At 45.0% G+C, this 16,403-nt stretch overlaps 2 protein-coding genes and 1 long non-coding RNA gene across 4 annotated transcripts in view; 2 read left to right on the top strand and 1 right to left on the bottom strand.

Moving 5' to 3' along the window:
- Positions 1–186: 186 nt before the first annotated feature.
- On the bottom strand, positions 187–11,923 carry LOC143207184 (uncharacterized). Its single transcript, XR_013008634.1, has 6 exons — positions 10,877–11,923; positions 10,251–10,759; positions 6,374–9,925; positions 6,087–6,289; positions 5,830–6,007; positions 187–5,740 (listed from the first exon to the last, which is right to left on the bottom strand). It is a non-coding gene; the product is annotated as an uncharacterized LOC143207184 (long non-coding RNA).
- Positions 535–4,916, top strand: LOC143207173 (glutamate receptor ionotropic, delta-2). 2 transcript variants are annotated; one of them, XM_076420335.1, is made up of 8 exons: positions 535–709; positions 1,424–1,920; positions 2,176–2,478; positions 2,566–2,722; positions 3,148–3,356; positions 3,424–3,513; positions 3,580–3,757; positions 4,707–4,845. In XM_076420335.1, exons 1-7 carry the CDS (start codon positions 544–546, stop codon positions 3,739–3,741), a joined length of 1,584 nt encoding a protein of 527 aa, XP_076276450.1. In that variant the 5' UTR covers positions 535–543; the 3' UTR covers positions 3,742–3,757; positions 4,707–4,845. The 2 variants fall into 2 exon arrangements, with proteins under 2 accessions (XP_076276450.1, XP_076276451.1); XM_076420336.1 differs by lacking the exon at positions 3,580–3,757 and having other exon boundaries at positions 4,707–4,916.
- LOC143207168 (uncharacterized) overlaps positions 11,923–16,403 on the top strand; it is a 30,417-nt gene continuing 25,936 nt past the window's right edge. Inside the window, exons 1-2 of the mRNA XM_076420330.1 lie at positions 11,923–12,064; positions 14,939–16,300. Coding sequence (XP_076276445.1) covers positions 15,010–16,300 — 1,291 coding nt within the window. The 5' untranslated portion in view covers positions 11,923–12,064; positions 14,939–15,009. The remainder of the gene's footprint in view (positions 12,065–14,938; positions 16,301–16,403) is intronic.

The following is a 16,403-nucleotide window of genomic DNA, read 5'->3' as shown; positions in this document are numbered from 1 at the left end:
AAAACGGCACACGGATTCAGTTTGTCCACCGAAAATTGAACGTTCGAATACTTCTTGGATCCCCACTGTAGATATTTTCTAATTCTATACGATGCACAAGTTGATAATGTGATTTATTCTCGGATATAAATATCAGCATAGATAATCCTATCGGTGTTAATCTTTGTACAATTTGTACACAACTCGTTGCAGGATCGCGTTGGCAGTGGCTAACGTAGAACGTTGTGTTTCGCTCGTAATGAGGTACTGCCATGCCCCGGCGTCCTTAGATTCATAGATTCGATAAATTCGAACGCGGCCGCGTCACGGTTTGCCTAGTTCTCAGTTTAGTTAGTTATCGTCCGAGGTACACGGAAATCGCGAGAGGGGAAACAAATTCGACTAGTTTGCTGCTCAGGAATTTTCCGCATCATTTTCCGTAATCAAACCACCAATAGAAATATCGGGAAAAAGTAAATCCGGCGGTAACTAATTAATTAATAACGGAATTAATTAGTTCGAAGCACACAATTTTTAACGATAAATGTCATTTTGTCGGACGAGATGGCAAGGTTTAATTGCTACGACATCGGTGTGCTACTGATTCTGACAGTGGCCGGTCTTTCCGTGAATATAAACGATAGTTATAATTATATACTACTCATCACGGATATACGCAACTATTATGGATCGACCTGTATCATAATCGTGCACTCCAATCATTTCACCGGTAAGTTAATTCCTCTAACAACCCGCCCGATGAGCTCGGTTGTGGAAGCATCACATTATTGCTTTGCGAACGATATCATATTATATTGTTTGTAATGATGACACAGAAAGCTGTTGTTTTTATTACAAATAGAATGACTTGTGAGAATAAGTAAATCTTGTAGTCTTCGTTACTGATTACTAGACTGCGGATCTTTATGCAAAATAAAAAATTTCTACATCAATTGCAAAGAACAGGGGCCACATAGAAACTGATGTCCTTAAATCTTTTTAATATGTTCACTGCTTTAAATTGTACGTACCTATTTCTGTCATAAATGCATAAAATCCGCAGTGATTCAGTGATTACCATGCCACTATCACAGTTATCATTAGACTGTGAATTTTTATGCGAAATAACAATTTTCTGCATCGATTACAGAAAACAGGAGTTAATTAAGTAAAAATGTATTTCTTCGTTTGGTTATTGTATTTCTTTTGTTGCTTACTGGTATAACAGAAAAAAGTCATAAATGTGATGGGTGATTCCATCGTAAAAGCGACTTTAAAACAATACGAATGTAGTTTAAATCGTTGGTAGGAATTTACTCGTTTAAGAAATTTAGATATGTTTACTGTAATAACGACAGAGATATTATTACTTTTTTAAATATTCTTTTTAAAGACGATGCAAGTTAGCGTCGTTGACAATGAACAAGCGGAATCATCGTTTCAGATTTCAACGAGACGACCGTGACGCAAATATGGTCTCGATCGTTCTCCCACAGTGGCATCCTGACCATGATCGTCAGCTTTTCCGATTTTCCGCGCGAGACCAAGAAGTACGAAGGTTACGAAGCGCGTCCGTTGTACGTCGTCCTTCTCAGCACAAAGGAGACCATGAACGAGTTCGTAATGGCCACCAGACAGATCGATATCTCTTTTCCCGTCTGGTTTGTGATGTTCCTGCCGCACCAGGGAAATCCCCTGAAATCTTTCTGTCTAAACCCTACCGGGAACCCGTTCAATTTGCTGTTCAACACTGAGATGATAGTTTTCTGCTACGGCCAGCCGCTCCTGAGGGAATGGTACGCATTGCGGGACAATCGTACGGTGGTTTCCGATTTAGCTGTGTGGACGGCCGAACGGGGGTTCCATCCCGTAACGAACAGGAGCCTGTACGCGAGGAGGAATAACCTGCACAGAGAAGTTTTGCGAATCGCCTACGTCGAGGTAGGTGCACTATAGGATTCAGTGATCGGTGTTTGAACACACGCCCGCTCGATAATTGCGTTACATGTCCTGCGAACGGAAACGAATCGGCGACAGGCATGATTTACGAGGGCAATAAAACGCGCGGCGACGTGAACGCGAGCTCGGTATCGCTTCTTTTGAGGTGTCTATGCATCCCCCCCCCCCGCGTGCCATGATTTGTCGGGACTGATCGCAGAAAGGAATCTCATTTTTCGCGATCCGATTGAATTCAAGGACGGGGTCTTCTCGAAGTTTCTTGGCGCTGTAGTCCACGAGTTGAGCATCACGCTGAACTTCACGATGAAGGTGGTGAACACTTTGGACTCGTATGGCAATTTTAACGAGGAAACGCAAACCTGGACAGGCGTGATAGGCGAGCTGGTCTTGAATACGATCGACATAGGTGTCGCAGATTTCAGCATGACCAATCACCGGGAGGAAGTGGTCGACTTTACGCTACCGCTGATCCTATCCCGTGTAAAGGTGTACTTCAAGAAGCCCGATAGTTCCGCAGTACGCTGGGCCGCCTATATCAAGGTTTCCCATTGTCGTTTTAAGATCTTTGCCTTCCAATGCTCTCTCTACACGAGTACGTGACGATAACACCAATATTTCTGTGTTCAGGAGTTTGATATAAACGTTTGGATGGGGATAGTACTCATGATCCTGTCTACGCCGATAATTCTGACTCTCATGAAGACGAGAGGTCGCCTCGTTATGAAAGATATCGGAGATTACTATATAAACGTTTGGGGAATTTATTGCCAGCAGGGCTTGACAGGTATCGATAACATTAACAGTTACAGTCCTCGGCAAAATAATAAGACACCTAGCATATTATTAAATTTCTTATATTTAAAGGTAGAAAATGTCCACTCCGTTGTATCCTGTATATTACATACTATTTCCAAAGCAAACATGTAAAATCTTAGGATTGTATCGCGTGCCACAGCAAAATTAGGGAAAGATATGATATAGGGAAAGATTCTTGTTAGTTGTTGCATTGAAATGGATAAAACAATTTCGCTGAGACGATCGTATCCACATGAACGATCATTTCGTGCCAAGGATATTGTAATTTGCTTTAGCAGTTCTAAATACATATTTCTGCAGCACCTCTTTGTGAAAACATTACTTTCTCGCTGTATGTCCCACTATCGAAGCTAAGCTGAACGTGGTTGAAAAGGCTAAACGAATCTTTTCCAGAATTTCCACGCGAAACCTCGCTGAGGGTCGCCTTCATGTCGATTTTCGTGTCATCGTTGGTTATCATGTCCGCCTACTCTGCTTCGTTGATCAGCAATTTGACCCTCGCAACAGCCAGCCTGCCATTCTCCACTTTGAAGGAGTTCGCGTACGATGGATCTTACAAGTTGATTGTTTTCAGAGATAGCGCAGACTACGATGTAATAATTGTAAGCTTGATGCCGCGAATACGATGATCCGACACGGCGACCAGTCGCTAAAGAAGTTTCATTTCAGTCGGACAACGACAGCGTGTCATTGAGGCTGCAGAGTCTTCTGAAGAAGACGGAAGACTTGCCTCTGACGGTGGCGGACGGCTTTCAACAGGTGAGGCCTTTATGAATATTTTATCGGAAACTTCGATCCATGAGTTTGTTTGCGCTCCACCCGTAGGTTTGCACGCAAAAAGTAGGCTTCTACATAACCGAGGCGATCGTGAACTCCGTGGGTCACATACCGTGCGCGGTTGTACACATTGGAGCCAACAGGATTGAAAACTTGGCGATAGCTCTGAACGAACGCAGCCCATACAGACAAGTCCTAAATTACCAGTAAATAACGCAGGGAAGAGGTAGGGTATAGGGAACGCTTTAATTTAGAGCTACAAACTTGAGAGAGTAGACTTTTTCGTTTTCAGCATTGCAAAGATGGGGTTTTCAGTAGTCAAAAGGGCTAGATAAAAGATCAATCTAGGCCGCGTTCGCCCTCGAAAGTCCTATTTTTACATTAACAGGCGTAATTTGCATTATTCGGCAGCATGTAGCTATCGCAGCTTTATGAAAATAGCTACAGTCGGTGTACAAAGTATATTCGTACACCTTTTAAAAACGAATAAATTTTTCACAAAATTGGACTTGCGTTTTTTTGAGACGTTATAGAAGGGTTAGTTTACTAGCTAATGTGTAAATAATTTCTTTTGTAATTGCTATTGGTCGCAATTACGAAAGGAACAGTAAAGACCTTAAAATTCAAGGTCAAGGACCTTGAATACGCCTATGCTTGCTAAGACCAAACATTTTTTAACACCCTGTACAAGTATATAACTTACTTAGACCTACCAAAGAGAGGCGCCTTCTAAATTTTCATTACAGGTTTATAAAAAGTTAAAAAATCGTGGCCTTTACTATTTCCTTCGCAATTGCGACCAATAACAATTTAAAAAAAAATCATTTGCACATTAGCAAGTAAACTAATCCTTCTAACGTTTAGACGTTCAGAAACTCAAGCTGTTGGGTCCAATTTTGAAAAAGGAATTCGTTCTTTTAATGTGTACGAATTACGAATACCTTGTACACCGACTGTACATGCGAATAGTGGATTAGAATAATAGAATAATGCAAATTACGCTGTAACTTGCTGTTTCTTTGGAACAAAAATACTTCTGTCATATGGGGAATGTTCTTCACCATCGAGATAATTTTAATGTCCCATTCTATACGCGCCCCTTTCATCCTACCTCTCCCGTTTTCGTTGTCTCGAACAAAACGAGTCTCTCGCTATGCTGAACAAATGATTTTTAGGTTGCAGCTATTGAAAGACAACGGAGTGCTGAACAAGCTGAGAAAGATGTACCTCGTGGCGACTAGTCCTTCCGAAAATAAGTATCCCGCAGTCACGGTGGGCAGAATCGCGCCAATCCTATCTATCCTGGTGTGTGGTGTAGTTGTAGGGTGCCTGATATTAATGTTCGAGAAAATGTATTACAATTACTGTGACAAAAGGGCGGAAAGTTGCTTTCCATGGAAACTGAAAAAGACTCGAACGAAGGTGCGTCATAAGCTGAGTAGGAGAGGAAGAGACACGCGTGTGATTCTTTGAGAAATGTAGATCGAGTTAACGGAGAGATTACTCGTCATAATAATGGTTTATACACAGTGTCGAACGAAAGTATAAGACAGTTCAATATTTGGAAGAAACTTTGACGATAACACGCATCGTTGTCGATTAACAAGAGCCCGTCCTGTTAATTCGTTTTGTTGATGTGCGCATGAAACCGCTTTCACTTCGTACCGCTGTAACATCGTCAGACCGCGAGTAATTCGTTGCAAATTTCCGCGTATCGTTTCGCCCGTTAGCGTTTCGGCGAGGTTTCGATAAATCTTTCGAGTCACGAGTTTCTATATTTACGCTAGTCTCTGCTCCAATTAGTCGCGAGTTACTTCGTTTACCAAACGCCCGTTGAATTCGTGAGAACGGTCTGCGTTTACGATTGATCGCAATGTTAGTAGGTTATTAGTTACGTGAAGCATGGGCGGAGACGGGTTTGCTTTGTTCCCTCTCTGCTGAGTGTAATTATAGCGAACCAGTCGATTCGAGAACAAAGCGATTGTATGTTTAAAATAAATCGAACGTGTAAAATGAAATACCGTCGTTCGACTTTCATTATTCGACGTAATTGTCTTAAAAAAATGTGTGTATCCGTTGCTTGTCATTGACTAACAAACCGCGTTTTAATTCCAACATTTTTAGAAGCTTTTCCACGAATTAATGATCTTTGCTCGTTTGTTGATGCAGGTTAATGAATTGTTCGTCTCTGTTTCGGTTGTGATCGATCCTGTAACAAGCGACGCAATCCAATAACCGTTAAAAGGTTCGAACAATGAGATTCTGTAAAGCAAACACGCAAGTTTACGTAATAATTACAATTATTTGCTGATCACGTTAAAAGCGAAGACACGCATCGATTCGTGTGAACACGTGATCTACGACCTTTGGAGAGAAATTCGCCCACGTGACTATCTTCCCACGGGAATCGAGCGGCATCCACCGTCTGGTTGGCGAAAAACCGGAGCCCTCGTTAATTTCTCTGCATCTTCTAATCCTGTCAAATAGATACATCCGTATATTATACCACATTATTCGACTGCTCGAAATGTACGATCTCGCTATATTTCACTCACCCATGCATTTCATTGAAATTGCTCGTCCCATACATCACTTCGAACGCGGCTGAGTGAAACTTGTTACGTACGTTGCAATAAACTTGCTTACACGTTGCCACTTCGATCTTAAATTCTCCCAACGTATCGTTTAGTTAGAGGACTCGCACATTTTCATTTTACAACTTTGATTTGCTTATCTCGACCATCGTTCCAAGATTTTTCTAAGACATTATTTTAATCGTTAAAGAGTCAGAGTTGGGCAGTAATTAATTACACGAGTATTCAATTACATCTCTTTCTCTTACATCTATTTCTGTCAATTCTCCATCCGCTCTCTGCTCCCACTCTCTCTGTCTCTCTCTCCATCCTTATTACAATTTATGGATAGACCGTGAGGCGATTAACTTCAACAATTGATTAAATCATCCGATTTTTCGATGATTCCTATTTTACCACGTTTTTTTTTAATCAACGATTGAGGATTAAATCAATCGATTGAATCAATCGCCGATTTCTTCATTTAATCAACGGTTGACGATTAACTTCGATTGAATCAATCGTCGATTTTTCGTCGATTTCTTTTTTTAATTGTACACATTAATCAATCAATCATGATTAAAATTTTAATCGATTAATGCCCAACTCTGGTACATACATTATTCTTTTCAAGTAAAAACAATCGAAAGCTCAGCTCCAGAATACCACCTTCTTAATCGACGCGACGGATAGAACTAAAAGTATAAACGCTCCTCGTAACTCTAGAAAAAGCTTCCACAGCTTTCGCCTTTCCGCATCGATATTGTTGTCTACAGATTCCTTTCGTCTGTCGGATCGAAGAAAGACATACTGATGCTGTGACTCATACACGCATGCTAATGCGTTGCTAAAATAACGCCTCCGAGTTTCCTTTTTCGCCGAATATAATCGGTTCCGAGGAATAAACGACACGCGGTGTAGAGTTGCCCGGGTCACAAGTCCTTTTTTTTCCCAACCCAAGCAAAGTAGAATCGTCCTACGGTCCGGGTATTTCCAGGGACGCGTAGGCTCGCGTGTAAACAAAGGTGCATCCTGCAGCGAAGGTAGCCTGCCGGGAGCGCGCGAGCATAAGTAACCGTGCATAGACCGGATACGGGCGAGCACGCGCTGCGTTTCCGGTTTCCGTATGACCGGAAGTGACCTTTGCTTCATTAGAAAAAGGTACACGCGCGCGCGCGCCTGCGTTAGGATCCCTCGCGCCGCGACGACAGGCTCTCCTCTCAGGTATACGCGTATAGAAATCCTTGAAGCGTGCTCCTGGGCTGAATTTGATTGAGGCTGACAACCGAGGCGAACGCGAGCGACGCGTCTCGTATTTACCGTTTCGATGATAATTCCGCGGGCTATCATTCCATGGAAACCGCAACGATCATCGGTGAAAAAGATTGGCACACTTCTTCCCTGTAACTAGAGGTGTGCGAGAACTTCAACAGAAGAAGAGGGGATAGCGATTTTCTTATTGCGAAACGAAACTGCACTACTGTAAATAAACAATTTAACGATTTCGGCGCCACAGGTTCGATCAAATGTTATTCACTAAGCAATTTTGCAATTTAAATTGTCTCGACGTTTCGATCCAAATGTGGACCATTTTCAAGAGGAATTTTGCGTCTGCAAAATACTAAAAGCTATAGTAATTGTTCAACAGAACCGGGTAATACCAATAAAACTTTGACATACTTGCTAAGTATAAACGAATTATAGTATAAATTCGGTATGTATATATATCTTTTATCTTTATGTATCTTTTATATATTGTTAATTCGAAAGGTAGCTTTGAAATGGAAACGTTTTCCAATTCGTCCATCACTAGATTGGCAATGACAGGGGAAATGGGTGAACCCATTGCTGTGCCAAAAACTTGTTTGTGAAATATACCATTGAAAGTGAATACATTGGCTTGAAGCACAAACTACTGTACTACTGTAGTTTGGATACGGAAGAAGACTCTACTATACTTCAAGAAGACTGATGCTGTGCGTGCAATGTCCGTCGTCACGAAGAGGAAGCTTCGAATGGTAGATACGCAATCTTCGAGTAGTAACCAAGAGGAAATTGAAGCTAAACTTTCGTTGGGACGTCCTATACCCCGAGTGTGCAGTAAAGGATAAACACGGGGCTTGATTAGCCGCGAGACGTTAATCTCGAGCGAGCCTGCGATCTTGTCCGAGGACTGGGTAATCTTCGATCCTCGTTTTTTCCCCGCTGATTCGATCGCCGGCAAAAAGAACCGGATAACCTTGGCGGAGACGGCGGAGTGCACTTTCTGTCGGGAATGGATCGTCATCGATACGACGACGCTCGTCGCTAGATATTAATTGGAAGCGACCGAGGACTCGAAGCAACAGCTTTCGATGTCAACGATCGATGCTCACCGCGCCATAGAACTTCGCCGCGATGAACGATCCGTCGGCTTCGCCCATCTTGATCCCTAATGAGACCGGACGACCTCGAGTTTAACAATTTCAAATTGTGCACACTGCGAACGCGATCGATCGCGCGGCCGATGCTGAACAATATAACACTTGAAAAGAGTCTGCTCGCCGTTTAACCGCGCTGCACGTGGCAGTCATTGTTGGCAGGTTGTGTCATCTCTGGGCTTGTCCAGAATGCTATTATTATCGCGCTTCGTGCCGGCTAGACTGTCTCTGCGACTTATACTCACCGGTAACAATGATTGTTCGAACGATTGCGAACCCGGAAAACAATAATGCTCTGCGATAATGACTATTGTCGCCGAGGGAACAATGATGCCCGGCGACGGGCACGGTTCGCAACGAGCTCGGCCGGGAAATGAAGCTGTACACATCAATGCCCGAACCGTTTCACGGTGTACTCCCAAATCATCAAACCTTGGCCAGAACCTCACAATGGACTTATTGTTCATGCTATGAAAATAATTACGAAATGGTTATAATTCAAACTCGACTCACATTCAATCTTCAAATTCATTGTAGTTTCAGTTACGATACAAATTTGTTCTGTCTTTAATTTCTCGTTTGCTAAATCACGAACAAAAATCTCAGAATGAAACGATCGATGGATTATGAAACCAGAGGCATCCAGCTTTAAAATGAGTCCTTTCATGTCGTACGTTAATTTTTTACAAAATGATCACTGTCTAAATATAGGAAATTTTTTTCGAGATTTACAGTAAGGAGCATAACTGATTCCACACACTTTAAATCAGAATAGCTTTCATATGAATGGACCAAACGACTTCGATTTCTCTGTAAGGCTAGAAGAATTAGTTTAGTAAATGACGTCTAATAAATAAGTTGAAAAAATGCGTTTGGTCGGAATTGTGAAAAACAATACTGCTCCTTACTGTAAGTAATTTTCAAGAGATTTTAATGACATACTTCTTGGATCCACTGTACATAGTCTCATGTAGAAGAGATTAAGATTTACAGTTCGGGAGCAGATCGGGCGTGTTCAACGTGTCAGCGGTGTGTGGTTTTATGCCGAGTATAAATCTGCTGTCTTTCAAGAGAAACGTAATCGCAAATGCAATGCGCTATTACGCGGTTCAGACGACGGCTTGGAGAATGATTTCATTGAGAAATTGTCAGCGGAGAAATGTTGCGTTGATCCGCTTGTCTCGTAAATCCAACGTTGCGTCCACCAAGAAGCTCATTGCTAGGTTCAGGCCCCGTGGGTGGGTATTAACGTTTACATTAGCGAGCTGGCGTTTGTGAAACGGGGTTCACCGATAACGTTCAATAGAAGACGTCACCACGGTTACGGGCAAGTAGATGGAAATTGCGGGTCTTACGATCACCAGCGACACGAACATGGATCGACGACCGCGTGAGACTTGTCTGAAATGTATCGTCTGTGTTTGTAATTATACCCCGTGGTACTCGGCTGCTTGAATATATTCCACATTTTCGATGCAAACTATCCCACCCGTCCGATTTGCTTAATAGCGTCGAGGAAAATGTTCGAGCGTGTAATCATAATTTCTGGCGCATCCACATTCCCGTTATAATTAATTAAAAACGGTATTAATTAAAAACAGCTGCGTGACAAACAAACAATCATTATTAAAAATAACTTAATCACTTCTTAAAAATTTTTAACCGACCGAATATTTTTCTCGTTACAACGCGACGTTAAAGAACGAAAGAAGAAGAAAATCCGTACTATCGTCAGCTAGACACTGGCGGTGTCCAAATGTTAAAGTGACCCGTTGTAGATCTCGCGGACTCTGGAGAGCACCGGCAAGGACATTTGACAGTTATCGAGCATTTGTTGCCTCTTGATTCCTCGTCAATGCCAGGCGAGGCTGCCCACGTATACCGGGTGTCGCGTGGGTGTACGTACGCTCGTGCTCGACGCGTGTACGTAGTGGGGATCCTCCGGTACTCGACTGGCTCGCATGGAAAGGAAAGGAAAAGAGTGGTGTACCTACAGCTGGCTCGTAAACGCGATTATGTTTCGTCGCTGGCAAACCCATTCAGTGCTCCTTACGGCACGAAGGAACTTGGTGCGGTTGCTGCTGGCGTCCAGACGACGGTCGACGCGTATCCTCCGGTGATTTACCAGCCGGAACGAGACGAGGGATATCCTCTCTCGCGCGTGTTATGCTGAAACTGCGACTCCCTTAGGCCACGATCACGTGCGCGTCGTTTCAGGTGTTTGCTTAGCTACCACTGGAAACCGAGAGAAAGAGAGATAGATAGAGAGAGAGAGAGACAGAGACAGAGAGCGATGCTCGCCGGGGAGTCGATTTCAGTGAACAGCAGAAAGAGAAGTTTCGTGCTAGTTACCGGCGACGTGATAATGTGAAAATCGGTCCTGATAGCAGCCATCGTAGCACAGAATCAACCGCGTGGCATCGGACGTTCGTGGTTTTTGTCAGGGGCTGAGCCGGGGGTGGCTGCGGCGCAGCTGTTCACGTGGGATCGGACCATTTGGGTGAGTTTACCAAATCGATACCGTTTACTTTACATCGTCGCCGAAACATCCGGATGGTGAGTGAAGAAGAAGCCGTGCGCGTTTCGTAAGTTTCCAGTAGGGCGTCTGCTCGCAACGTGTAGGCGTGACAGAACTAGCGATCACCAGTGTCCATCGGAAATCGTTCGTTCCTTTGTTGCACAAAGATAGCGGGGCATTTATTACGGGGAAGCCTTGGTGCGCTATCAACAAACGCGCGTAAAAATAGAATGTTTCTTGGCCTGCCGCGGCGGTTCCCATCCTCGGGTATGGGATCGGTCTAGTTTAGTCGCGGTTAGCTGTCACTAAGTCGAAGGAAGCGGATCCGCTAAGTTCTCAACATAAATATGTATACCGAGCGATCTTCGCCTCGCGATAAACCGCGCACGGCACGAAAGGGTTACTGAAGAGGAGCACACGCGATTATCCTGTTGCGCGGACAGACACACGGTCCGCTATCCTGTCGATTAATCCCTAATTGATCACAAAACGGTTAAAAGCAAAAAAGAACCTTGCGAATCCCATGAAGGAGAAGCGTTACGCAACGCGAACGAGCCCGCTCGCCGGGAATCGGAGTAACGATTCGGAGTTTCCAGTTCGATTCGTTCGACGTCGGCCTCGGCAAAGCGTGATGATGCTCGGGATCCCGTGAACGAGCCGCGAAAACAGCGGCGACAAAGGGGAAAAGCGAAAAGAAAACGGGAAGGGGAACGGATGCGTGAACGGTTCCCGGTGAAACAAGCCTCGCGCCGCATTCTTTTCATGGAAAATGCATGAGGAGCCTGATTCGTTTTTTGTTGTTGTCGTTGCAGAGCTAACAAGAGAGTAGCTGCGGGCATAGAGCAATTTCCGTTGCTGGGATTCCACGGCGGAACGGGACGAGTGAAAGAGATTCCACGCAACCAGTCCGCGGATATCGAAGATACAATCGAGTCGCAGGCTACCGTAACACCGTTGCTGCCGGAATCGCATGCTCGCGAGAGACATCCTTCGATCATAACCGCCTGGCCACTGCGGATACGGTACGTATGCTATTATGGTTTCCTCTGGTTCGCTTCGGAACGACTCTCGCGGCAGAAAAATGTCCTCGGAACACACCGCGCGGTCTGCGAAACGCCGAACTCTCTTCCGGACGCACGGATCAAATCGGAGAGCATGTAGGAATATTTAGCATGGGATTTTTCAACCGTGGCTCCCGTACCGTGACTAATGGTCAAGCGAGCCGAGGCAGAAGCGGTCGTAACAAGTTCACGTGTACGGAATTGCAGATCGAGCTGGTGCTGTACACGCGTGGCAAAACGGGGGGGGGGGGGGCAAAGAAGGGGGACGCTGTTGCATGACACGTTTCGTGAAATTTTCGTCGAACCCGGAAGAAAAAGGCTTTCCGCACGGAAGCGAATCGACGTGGTAGATTTCTCTTAACGAGGCCAGAACCGCAGAACCGGAGGAACGCTGCGATGCTCGTCGTTATTTGTCGTAGCCGCGATGGACGATGGTATGTACTGGGTATCGAGATACTTGAGGTGCAACGTCTCACTTCGCGAGACCGCAAAAACGTATACAGACCGGTGCGGATATTTTAAGTGCTCGCGAGATATCATTTACGATTGAGGGAAATGCGCATCGTCGTTTGTAGTCCCGAGCTTCTCTTTCCAAGTCTGGCCGACCGCATGAACGTGCAACCTGCACGCTGTATCTGCTGTGTTAATGTCGATCTAGCTTGGCAACGAGAGGTAATAATATCATCGGTATCGGGCGGATGATTGCCGGTTGCGGCGAGGTAGACAAAACGATACGATGCGATGGCGCGTTATATAACGGATCGTGGAGTTATCCGGAGATATCCGCGGCATAACAATTGCCACGGTGATCGGTGCTCGATACACAAAGCGCGGCACGACTCGATCGATCCTAATGGAATGAGCGAGCGCAACAACCGTTCCGTGTGATCGGTCTTGGCGTCCATTTACGGGCTGTTCGTTCGTTCGCGTTCGTTCGTCAACTGTCACCCCCGACGTATCCCATCCCGCGTAATTAGAATGCGCGAGTTAAGACCGATTAAATACACCGGCAGATATATGCATTGGAAACGGACTGTCGCGTATTAACTGCGGAGACACCTACATGCCAATGGTAAACGTGTCGCAAGATGGCCGGGTCACTGCCTACATGGTGACACCCACTGACTCCTGAGACGCAGCCTTCGCCACGAATAATATACTGGTTAGCTGTTCCTTCTCTTTTTTCCCCTCGCTCTCACTTTCTCTCTCTCTCTCTCTCTCTCTCTCTCTCTCTCTGTCTCTCGATTGTAATTTACGTCGATTAACAGTTACGCGCGTCAATCCTCGGAGAAAACCTCGCGCGGATACAAGCCGATTTAACCGGTTGATCGATTCGATGTCGATCGAGATCTCGACGATCGGGAAATATGCGGGGCAAAGCTCCTTTTATCCGGGTGTATCGGGGACTCGATGGGAGAACTCCGAATGCAACCGTCGCACAGTGCGCCGAACCATTGAAAAAAATCGAGAAAGTCACTGCTTAGTCAAATTTCGTCAATATCGGTCGACGTTGCAATGAGCTACAAACGTTTAAAGATGGTAACAATTGCAGATTCTAACGATTTTCGGCCTACATCTAAGAATTCTTACATCTTTCAATACCTGTCGTTTTTTTTCTTGCATCAACCGATTTTGACGAAATTTTCAGAATATGTTCAATTGACACAGATCTACAAAACGTATTCGTGAAATTTTCAATATTGGCCCACACAAAGAAGTTGTATAATGCAACTTTTAGTATTTCTTCTACAATTCCGATCAGTTGTTATTTATGAAAAAAATTTAATTTAAAACGAAGTTTCAGTTTCGGAAGAACTGAATAAATAAAACAAAATTTTGTTTATAAATATCGTTTCTCAATGTTTAAATAAATTGCTATATTTATAATAATATCATATTGAGATTGCTTTCAATACATATAAATAAAAAAAACCCACCTTGTTTCATGTCTCTATCGTAAACAGAACAAAAGTTATTGAATTTTGTCCAAGAAACAGGCGTTTCGGCGCACTGTGCGTCGCGTCGTCGTTCACGAGCGGAAACATAAACGTATTCAATTTGTAACGCTAGGCTTACTAAACGAGACGAAAAAGAGGAAAAGAGTTGTTTTCTACACCTCAACTGGCCGGCTACGTCTGAAAGTAGTCTTCATTATAATGCATGAAATGTAATTCTCGCTGTAAAAACCGAGAAGGTAAAAGTACTATACAAATAAATGCGTGCATCGCGTCATAATGGCGTCAGTGATCGTTATAATGCTAATAATCGCTGCAGTGCTAACGATCGTAAATATAGTGCTAATGATCATCGTTGCAGTACAAAGCAAGTATTGGTCCGTAGATATACTCGTGGCTCCCTGTCGCTCTTATATTCAATTAGTTCTTTCATACTTATCCGCGCGTACTTGTATTGAATTACTGTATTTTCATTAATTTTTAAACAACAATGCATTGTTTACTTTTGATTTCTCCAGTAATTGTTCAATGCGAAAGACTCGAACACTGATCCCAAGCGTTCAGTGTCGTCGAATTATTTGTCAGTTAAAACTATCGCAATAAGTTGGATCAAGGTTTGAAGAATATAATAGACACGACCAAGCATCTAAGAGTCGAACTTTTTCAAGCGGATGCGAGGTTTTAGTTACGATCGGCACACGGAAACGAATCTGTTTCTACCGCGCCACTAGCTACGCATCCCCTCTTTAGATACGGGAAGCGGAAGACGATGATCTACATCTCCACGGCTCGCGTTTTAAATACGCCTTTAAGTAGGATACGCGCGTACACGCAGGCACCAGTGGGCTTCCATTAATAGACTGAATCCCTCTTTTTTCAGACCGGAGACATACCACCGAGGATGACTTCTTGATGATTGCTGGACTGCAGTAGTGAACAGAACCTCCGAAGATGGTGTACAGGGGCACTTTGCAAACGGACGATCCTCGGGATGCGCCGAAATTGGTCAGGATTTCGCCATTGCGCGCCAGCAGGCCGAACAATCATATGTCCAACACACGATCCGCCGGCCCTGTGAACAGTCCGGTGTATCGCGGGCCGTTTGTGTCGGCAATCGACGTTCAACGAGCCAAATTGATCGAAGAAAGACGTTTGGGCCGTGAAAGGGACATCGAGACCGTGGAGAAGGTCATTATGAGGACGACCGGGCTGAAGGTCGGCGCGCCGAGGCTGCGTAACATCAGTCAGATACGAGACACCGTGTTCGTCGATCCGGCTCTGATACCGATGGAGAAGATCGGCCGTAAGGAGCGAGACCGGCCGCGAACCATAGCCGTCGATAGTTCCCCTAGAAACGCCAGGACGCCCAGCTCGATGCTAGCCGACCTGAAAGATCTGGAGAGACTCAGAAACACTCCGCCGGCGCAGAGGTGTCCCAGGATCTCCGCGAAGCCCGACTCGAAGTACTCAACCGCGAACAAGAAGACCGAGTTGTCGAATTCGGCGAAGATCCGATCGGACATACTGAAGATACAACAAATGTTTCAGGCGTCGGACGGTCCCCCGCGGACAATGGTGAGGTCCAGTGAGAAAAGAGTTGAGAAGAAGAACGAGTCCGAGAAGCAGGAGAAGCGAACGGGGACGGAAATCAATAAGACGAGATTACTGGCTCAGAAGCTGCTGGAGGCGTCGCGAACTAATCGAGAGTCGTTGAAGGATCGCTGTAACAACCCCAAGAACGGTTCCTCGAATAAAGTGTCGAAGGAAGCGAACGGCAGGGTGCCAAGTAAAACGACAGCTCAGAAGAGCAGCGTCGGCGCGGATTCCAAACAAGCGAAGGAAAAAATCCCGACGGAAGAAACGCAGCCGCGTCCTCCCGTACGGAGAAGAAAAGAGTCGAGGAGCAGACTGAGCTGTGACGTGAACAGGATCAGAGACGATATCGGTAGAAACGGTAGCGAGGAAAGCTCTCGAGGCGTCGGGAGAGACGAAGTTGACACGTCGAACGTCAAGGATCGCCCGAACGTCGTCGACGCTAGCGAAGTCACGAGAAGGAAGACCAGGGAGCTCGACAGGCCGGATATCTTGGACGGATTGCTGAAGGAGTCCGACAAACAGCTGGCCGACCTGAAGTCCGATTTGAACGAGCGGGGGAGATCGCGGAGTCACTGGAGAGGATTCGTGCAATCCATGAGGCTGCACGACGTCGAGCTGCATTCGGATAGCGAGGATCAGAAGAAAGGTGAGCCAGCCAAACTTTCGTTAGCGTCGAGTGAGGGGAAATGGATCAGGGAGGGCTGCTTAATTACTTGGCAAACGGTTCAATCCTGCAAATCGAAACTAAA

The sequence above is a fragment of the Lasioglossum baleicum genome, chromosome 3 (genome assembly GCF_051020765.1).
Source record: "Lasioglossum baleicum chromosome 3, iyLasBale1, whole genome shotgun sequence".
In the NCBI taxonomy this organism is placed as follows: Eukaryota; Metazoa; Arthropoda; class Insecta; order Hymenoptera; family Halictidae; genus Lasioglossum; species Lasioglossum baleicum.
This window is presented reverse-complemented; position numbering and strand designations above follow the sequence as displayed.

What these genes read in the sequence shown, in the direction of transcription:
- LOC143207173 (XM_076420335.1), top strand. Translation starts at nt 544, where the DNA reads ATGGCAAGGTTTAATTGCTACGACATCGGTGTGCTACTGATTCTGACA. An exon ending in GCACTCCAATCATTTCACCG is followed by an intron (nt 710 to 1,423) that starts GTAAGTTAATTC and finishes TCATCGTTTCAG; the next exon opens with ATTTCAACGAGACGACCGTG. An exon ending in TGCGAATCGCCTACGTCGAG is followed by an intron (nt 1,921 to 2,175) that starts GTAGGTGCACTA and finishes ATTGAATTCAAG; the next exon opens with GACGGGGTCTTCTCGAAGTT.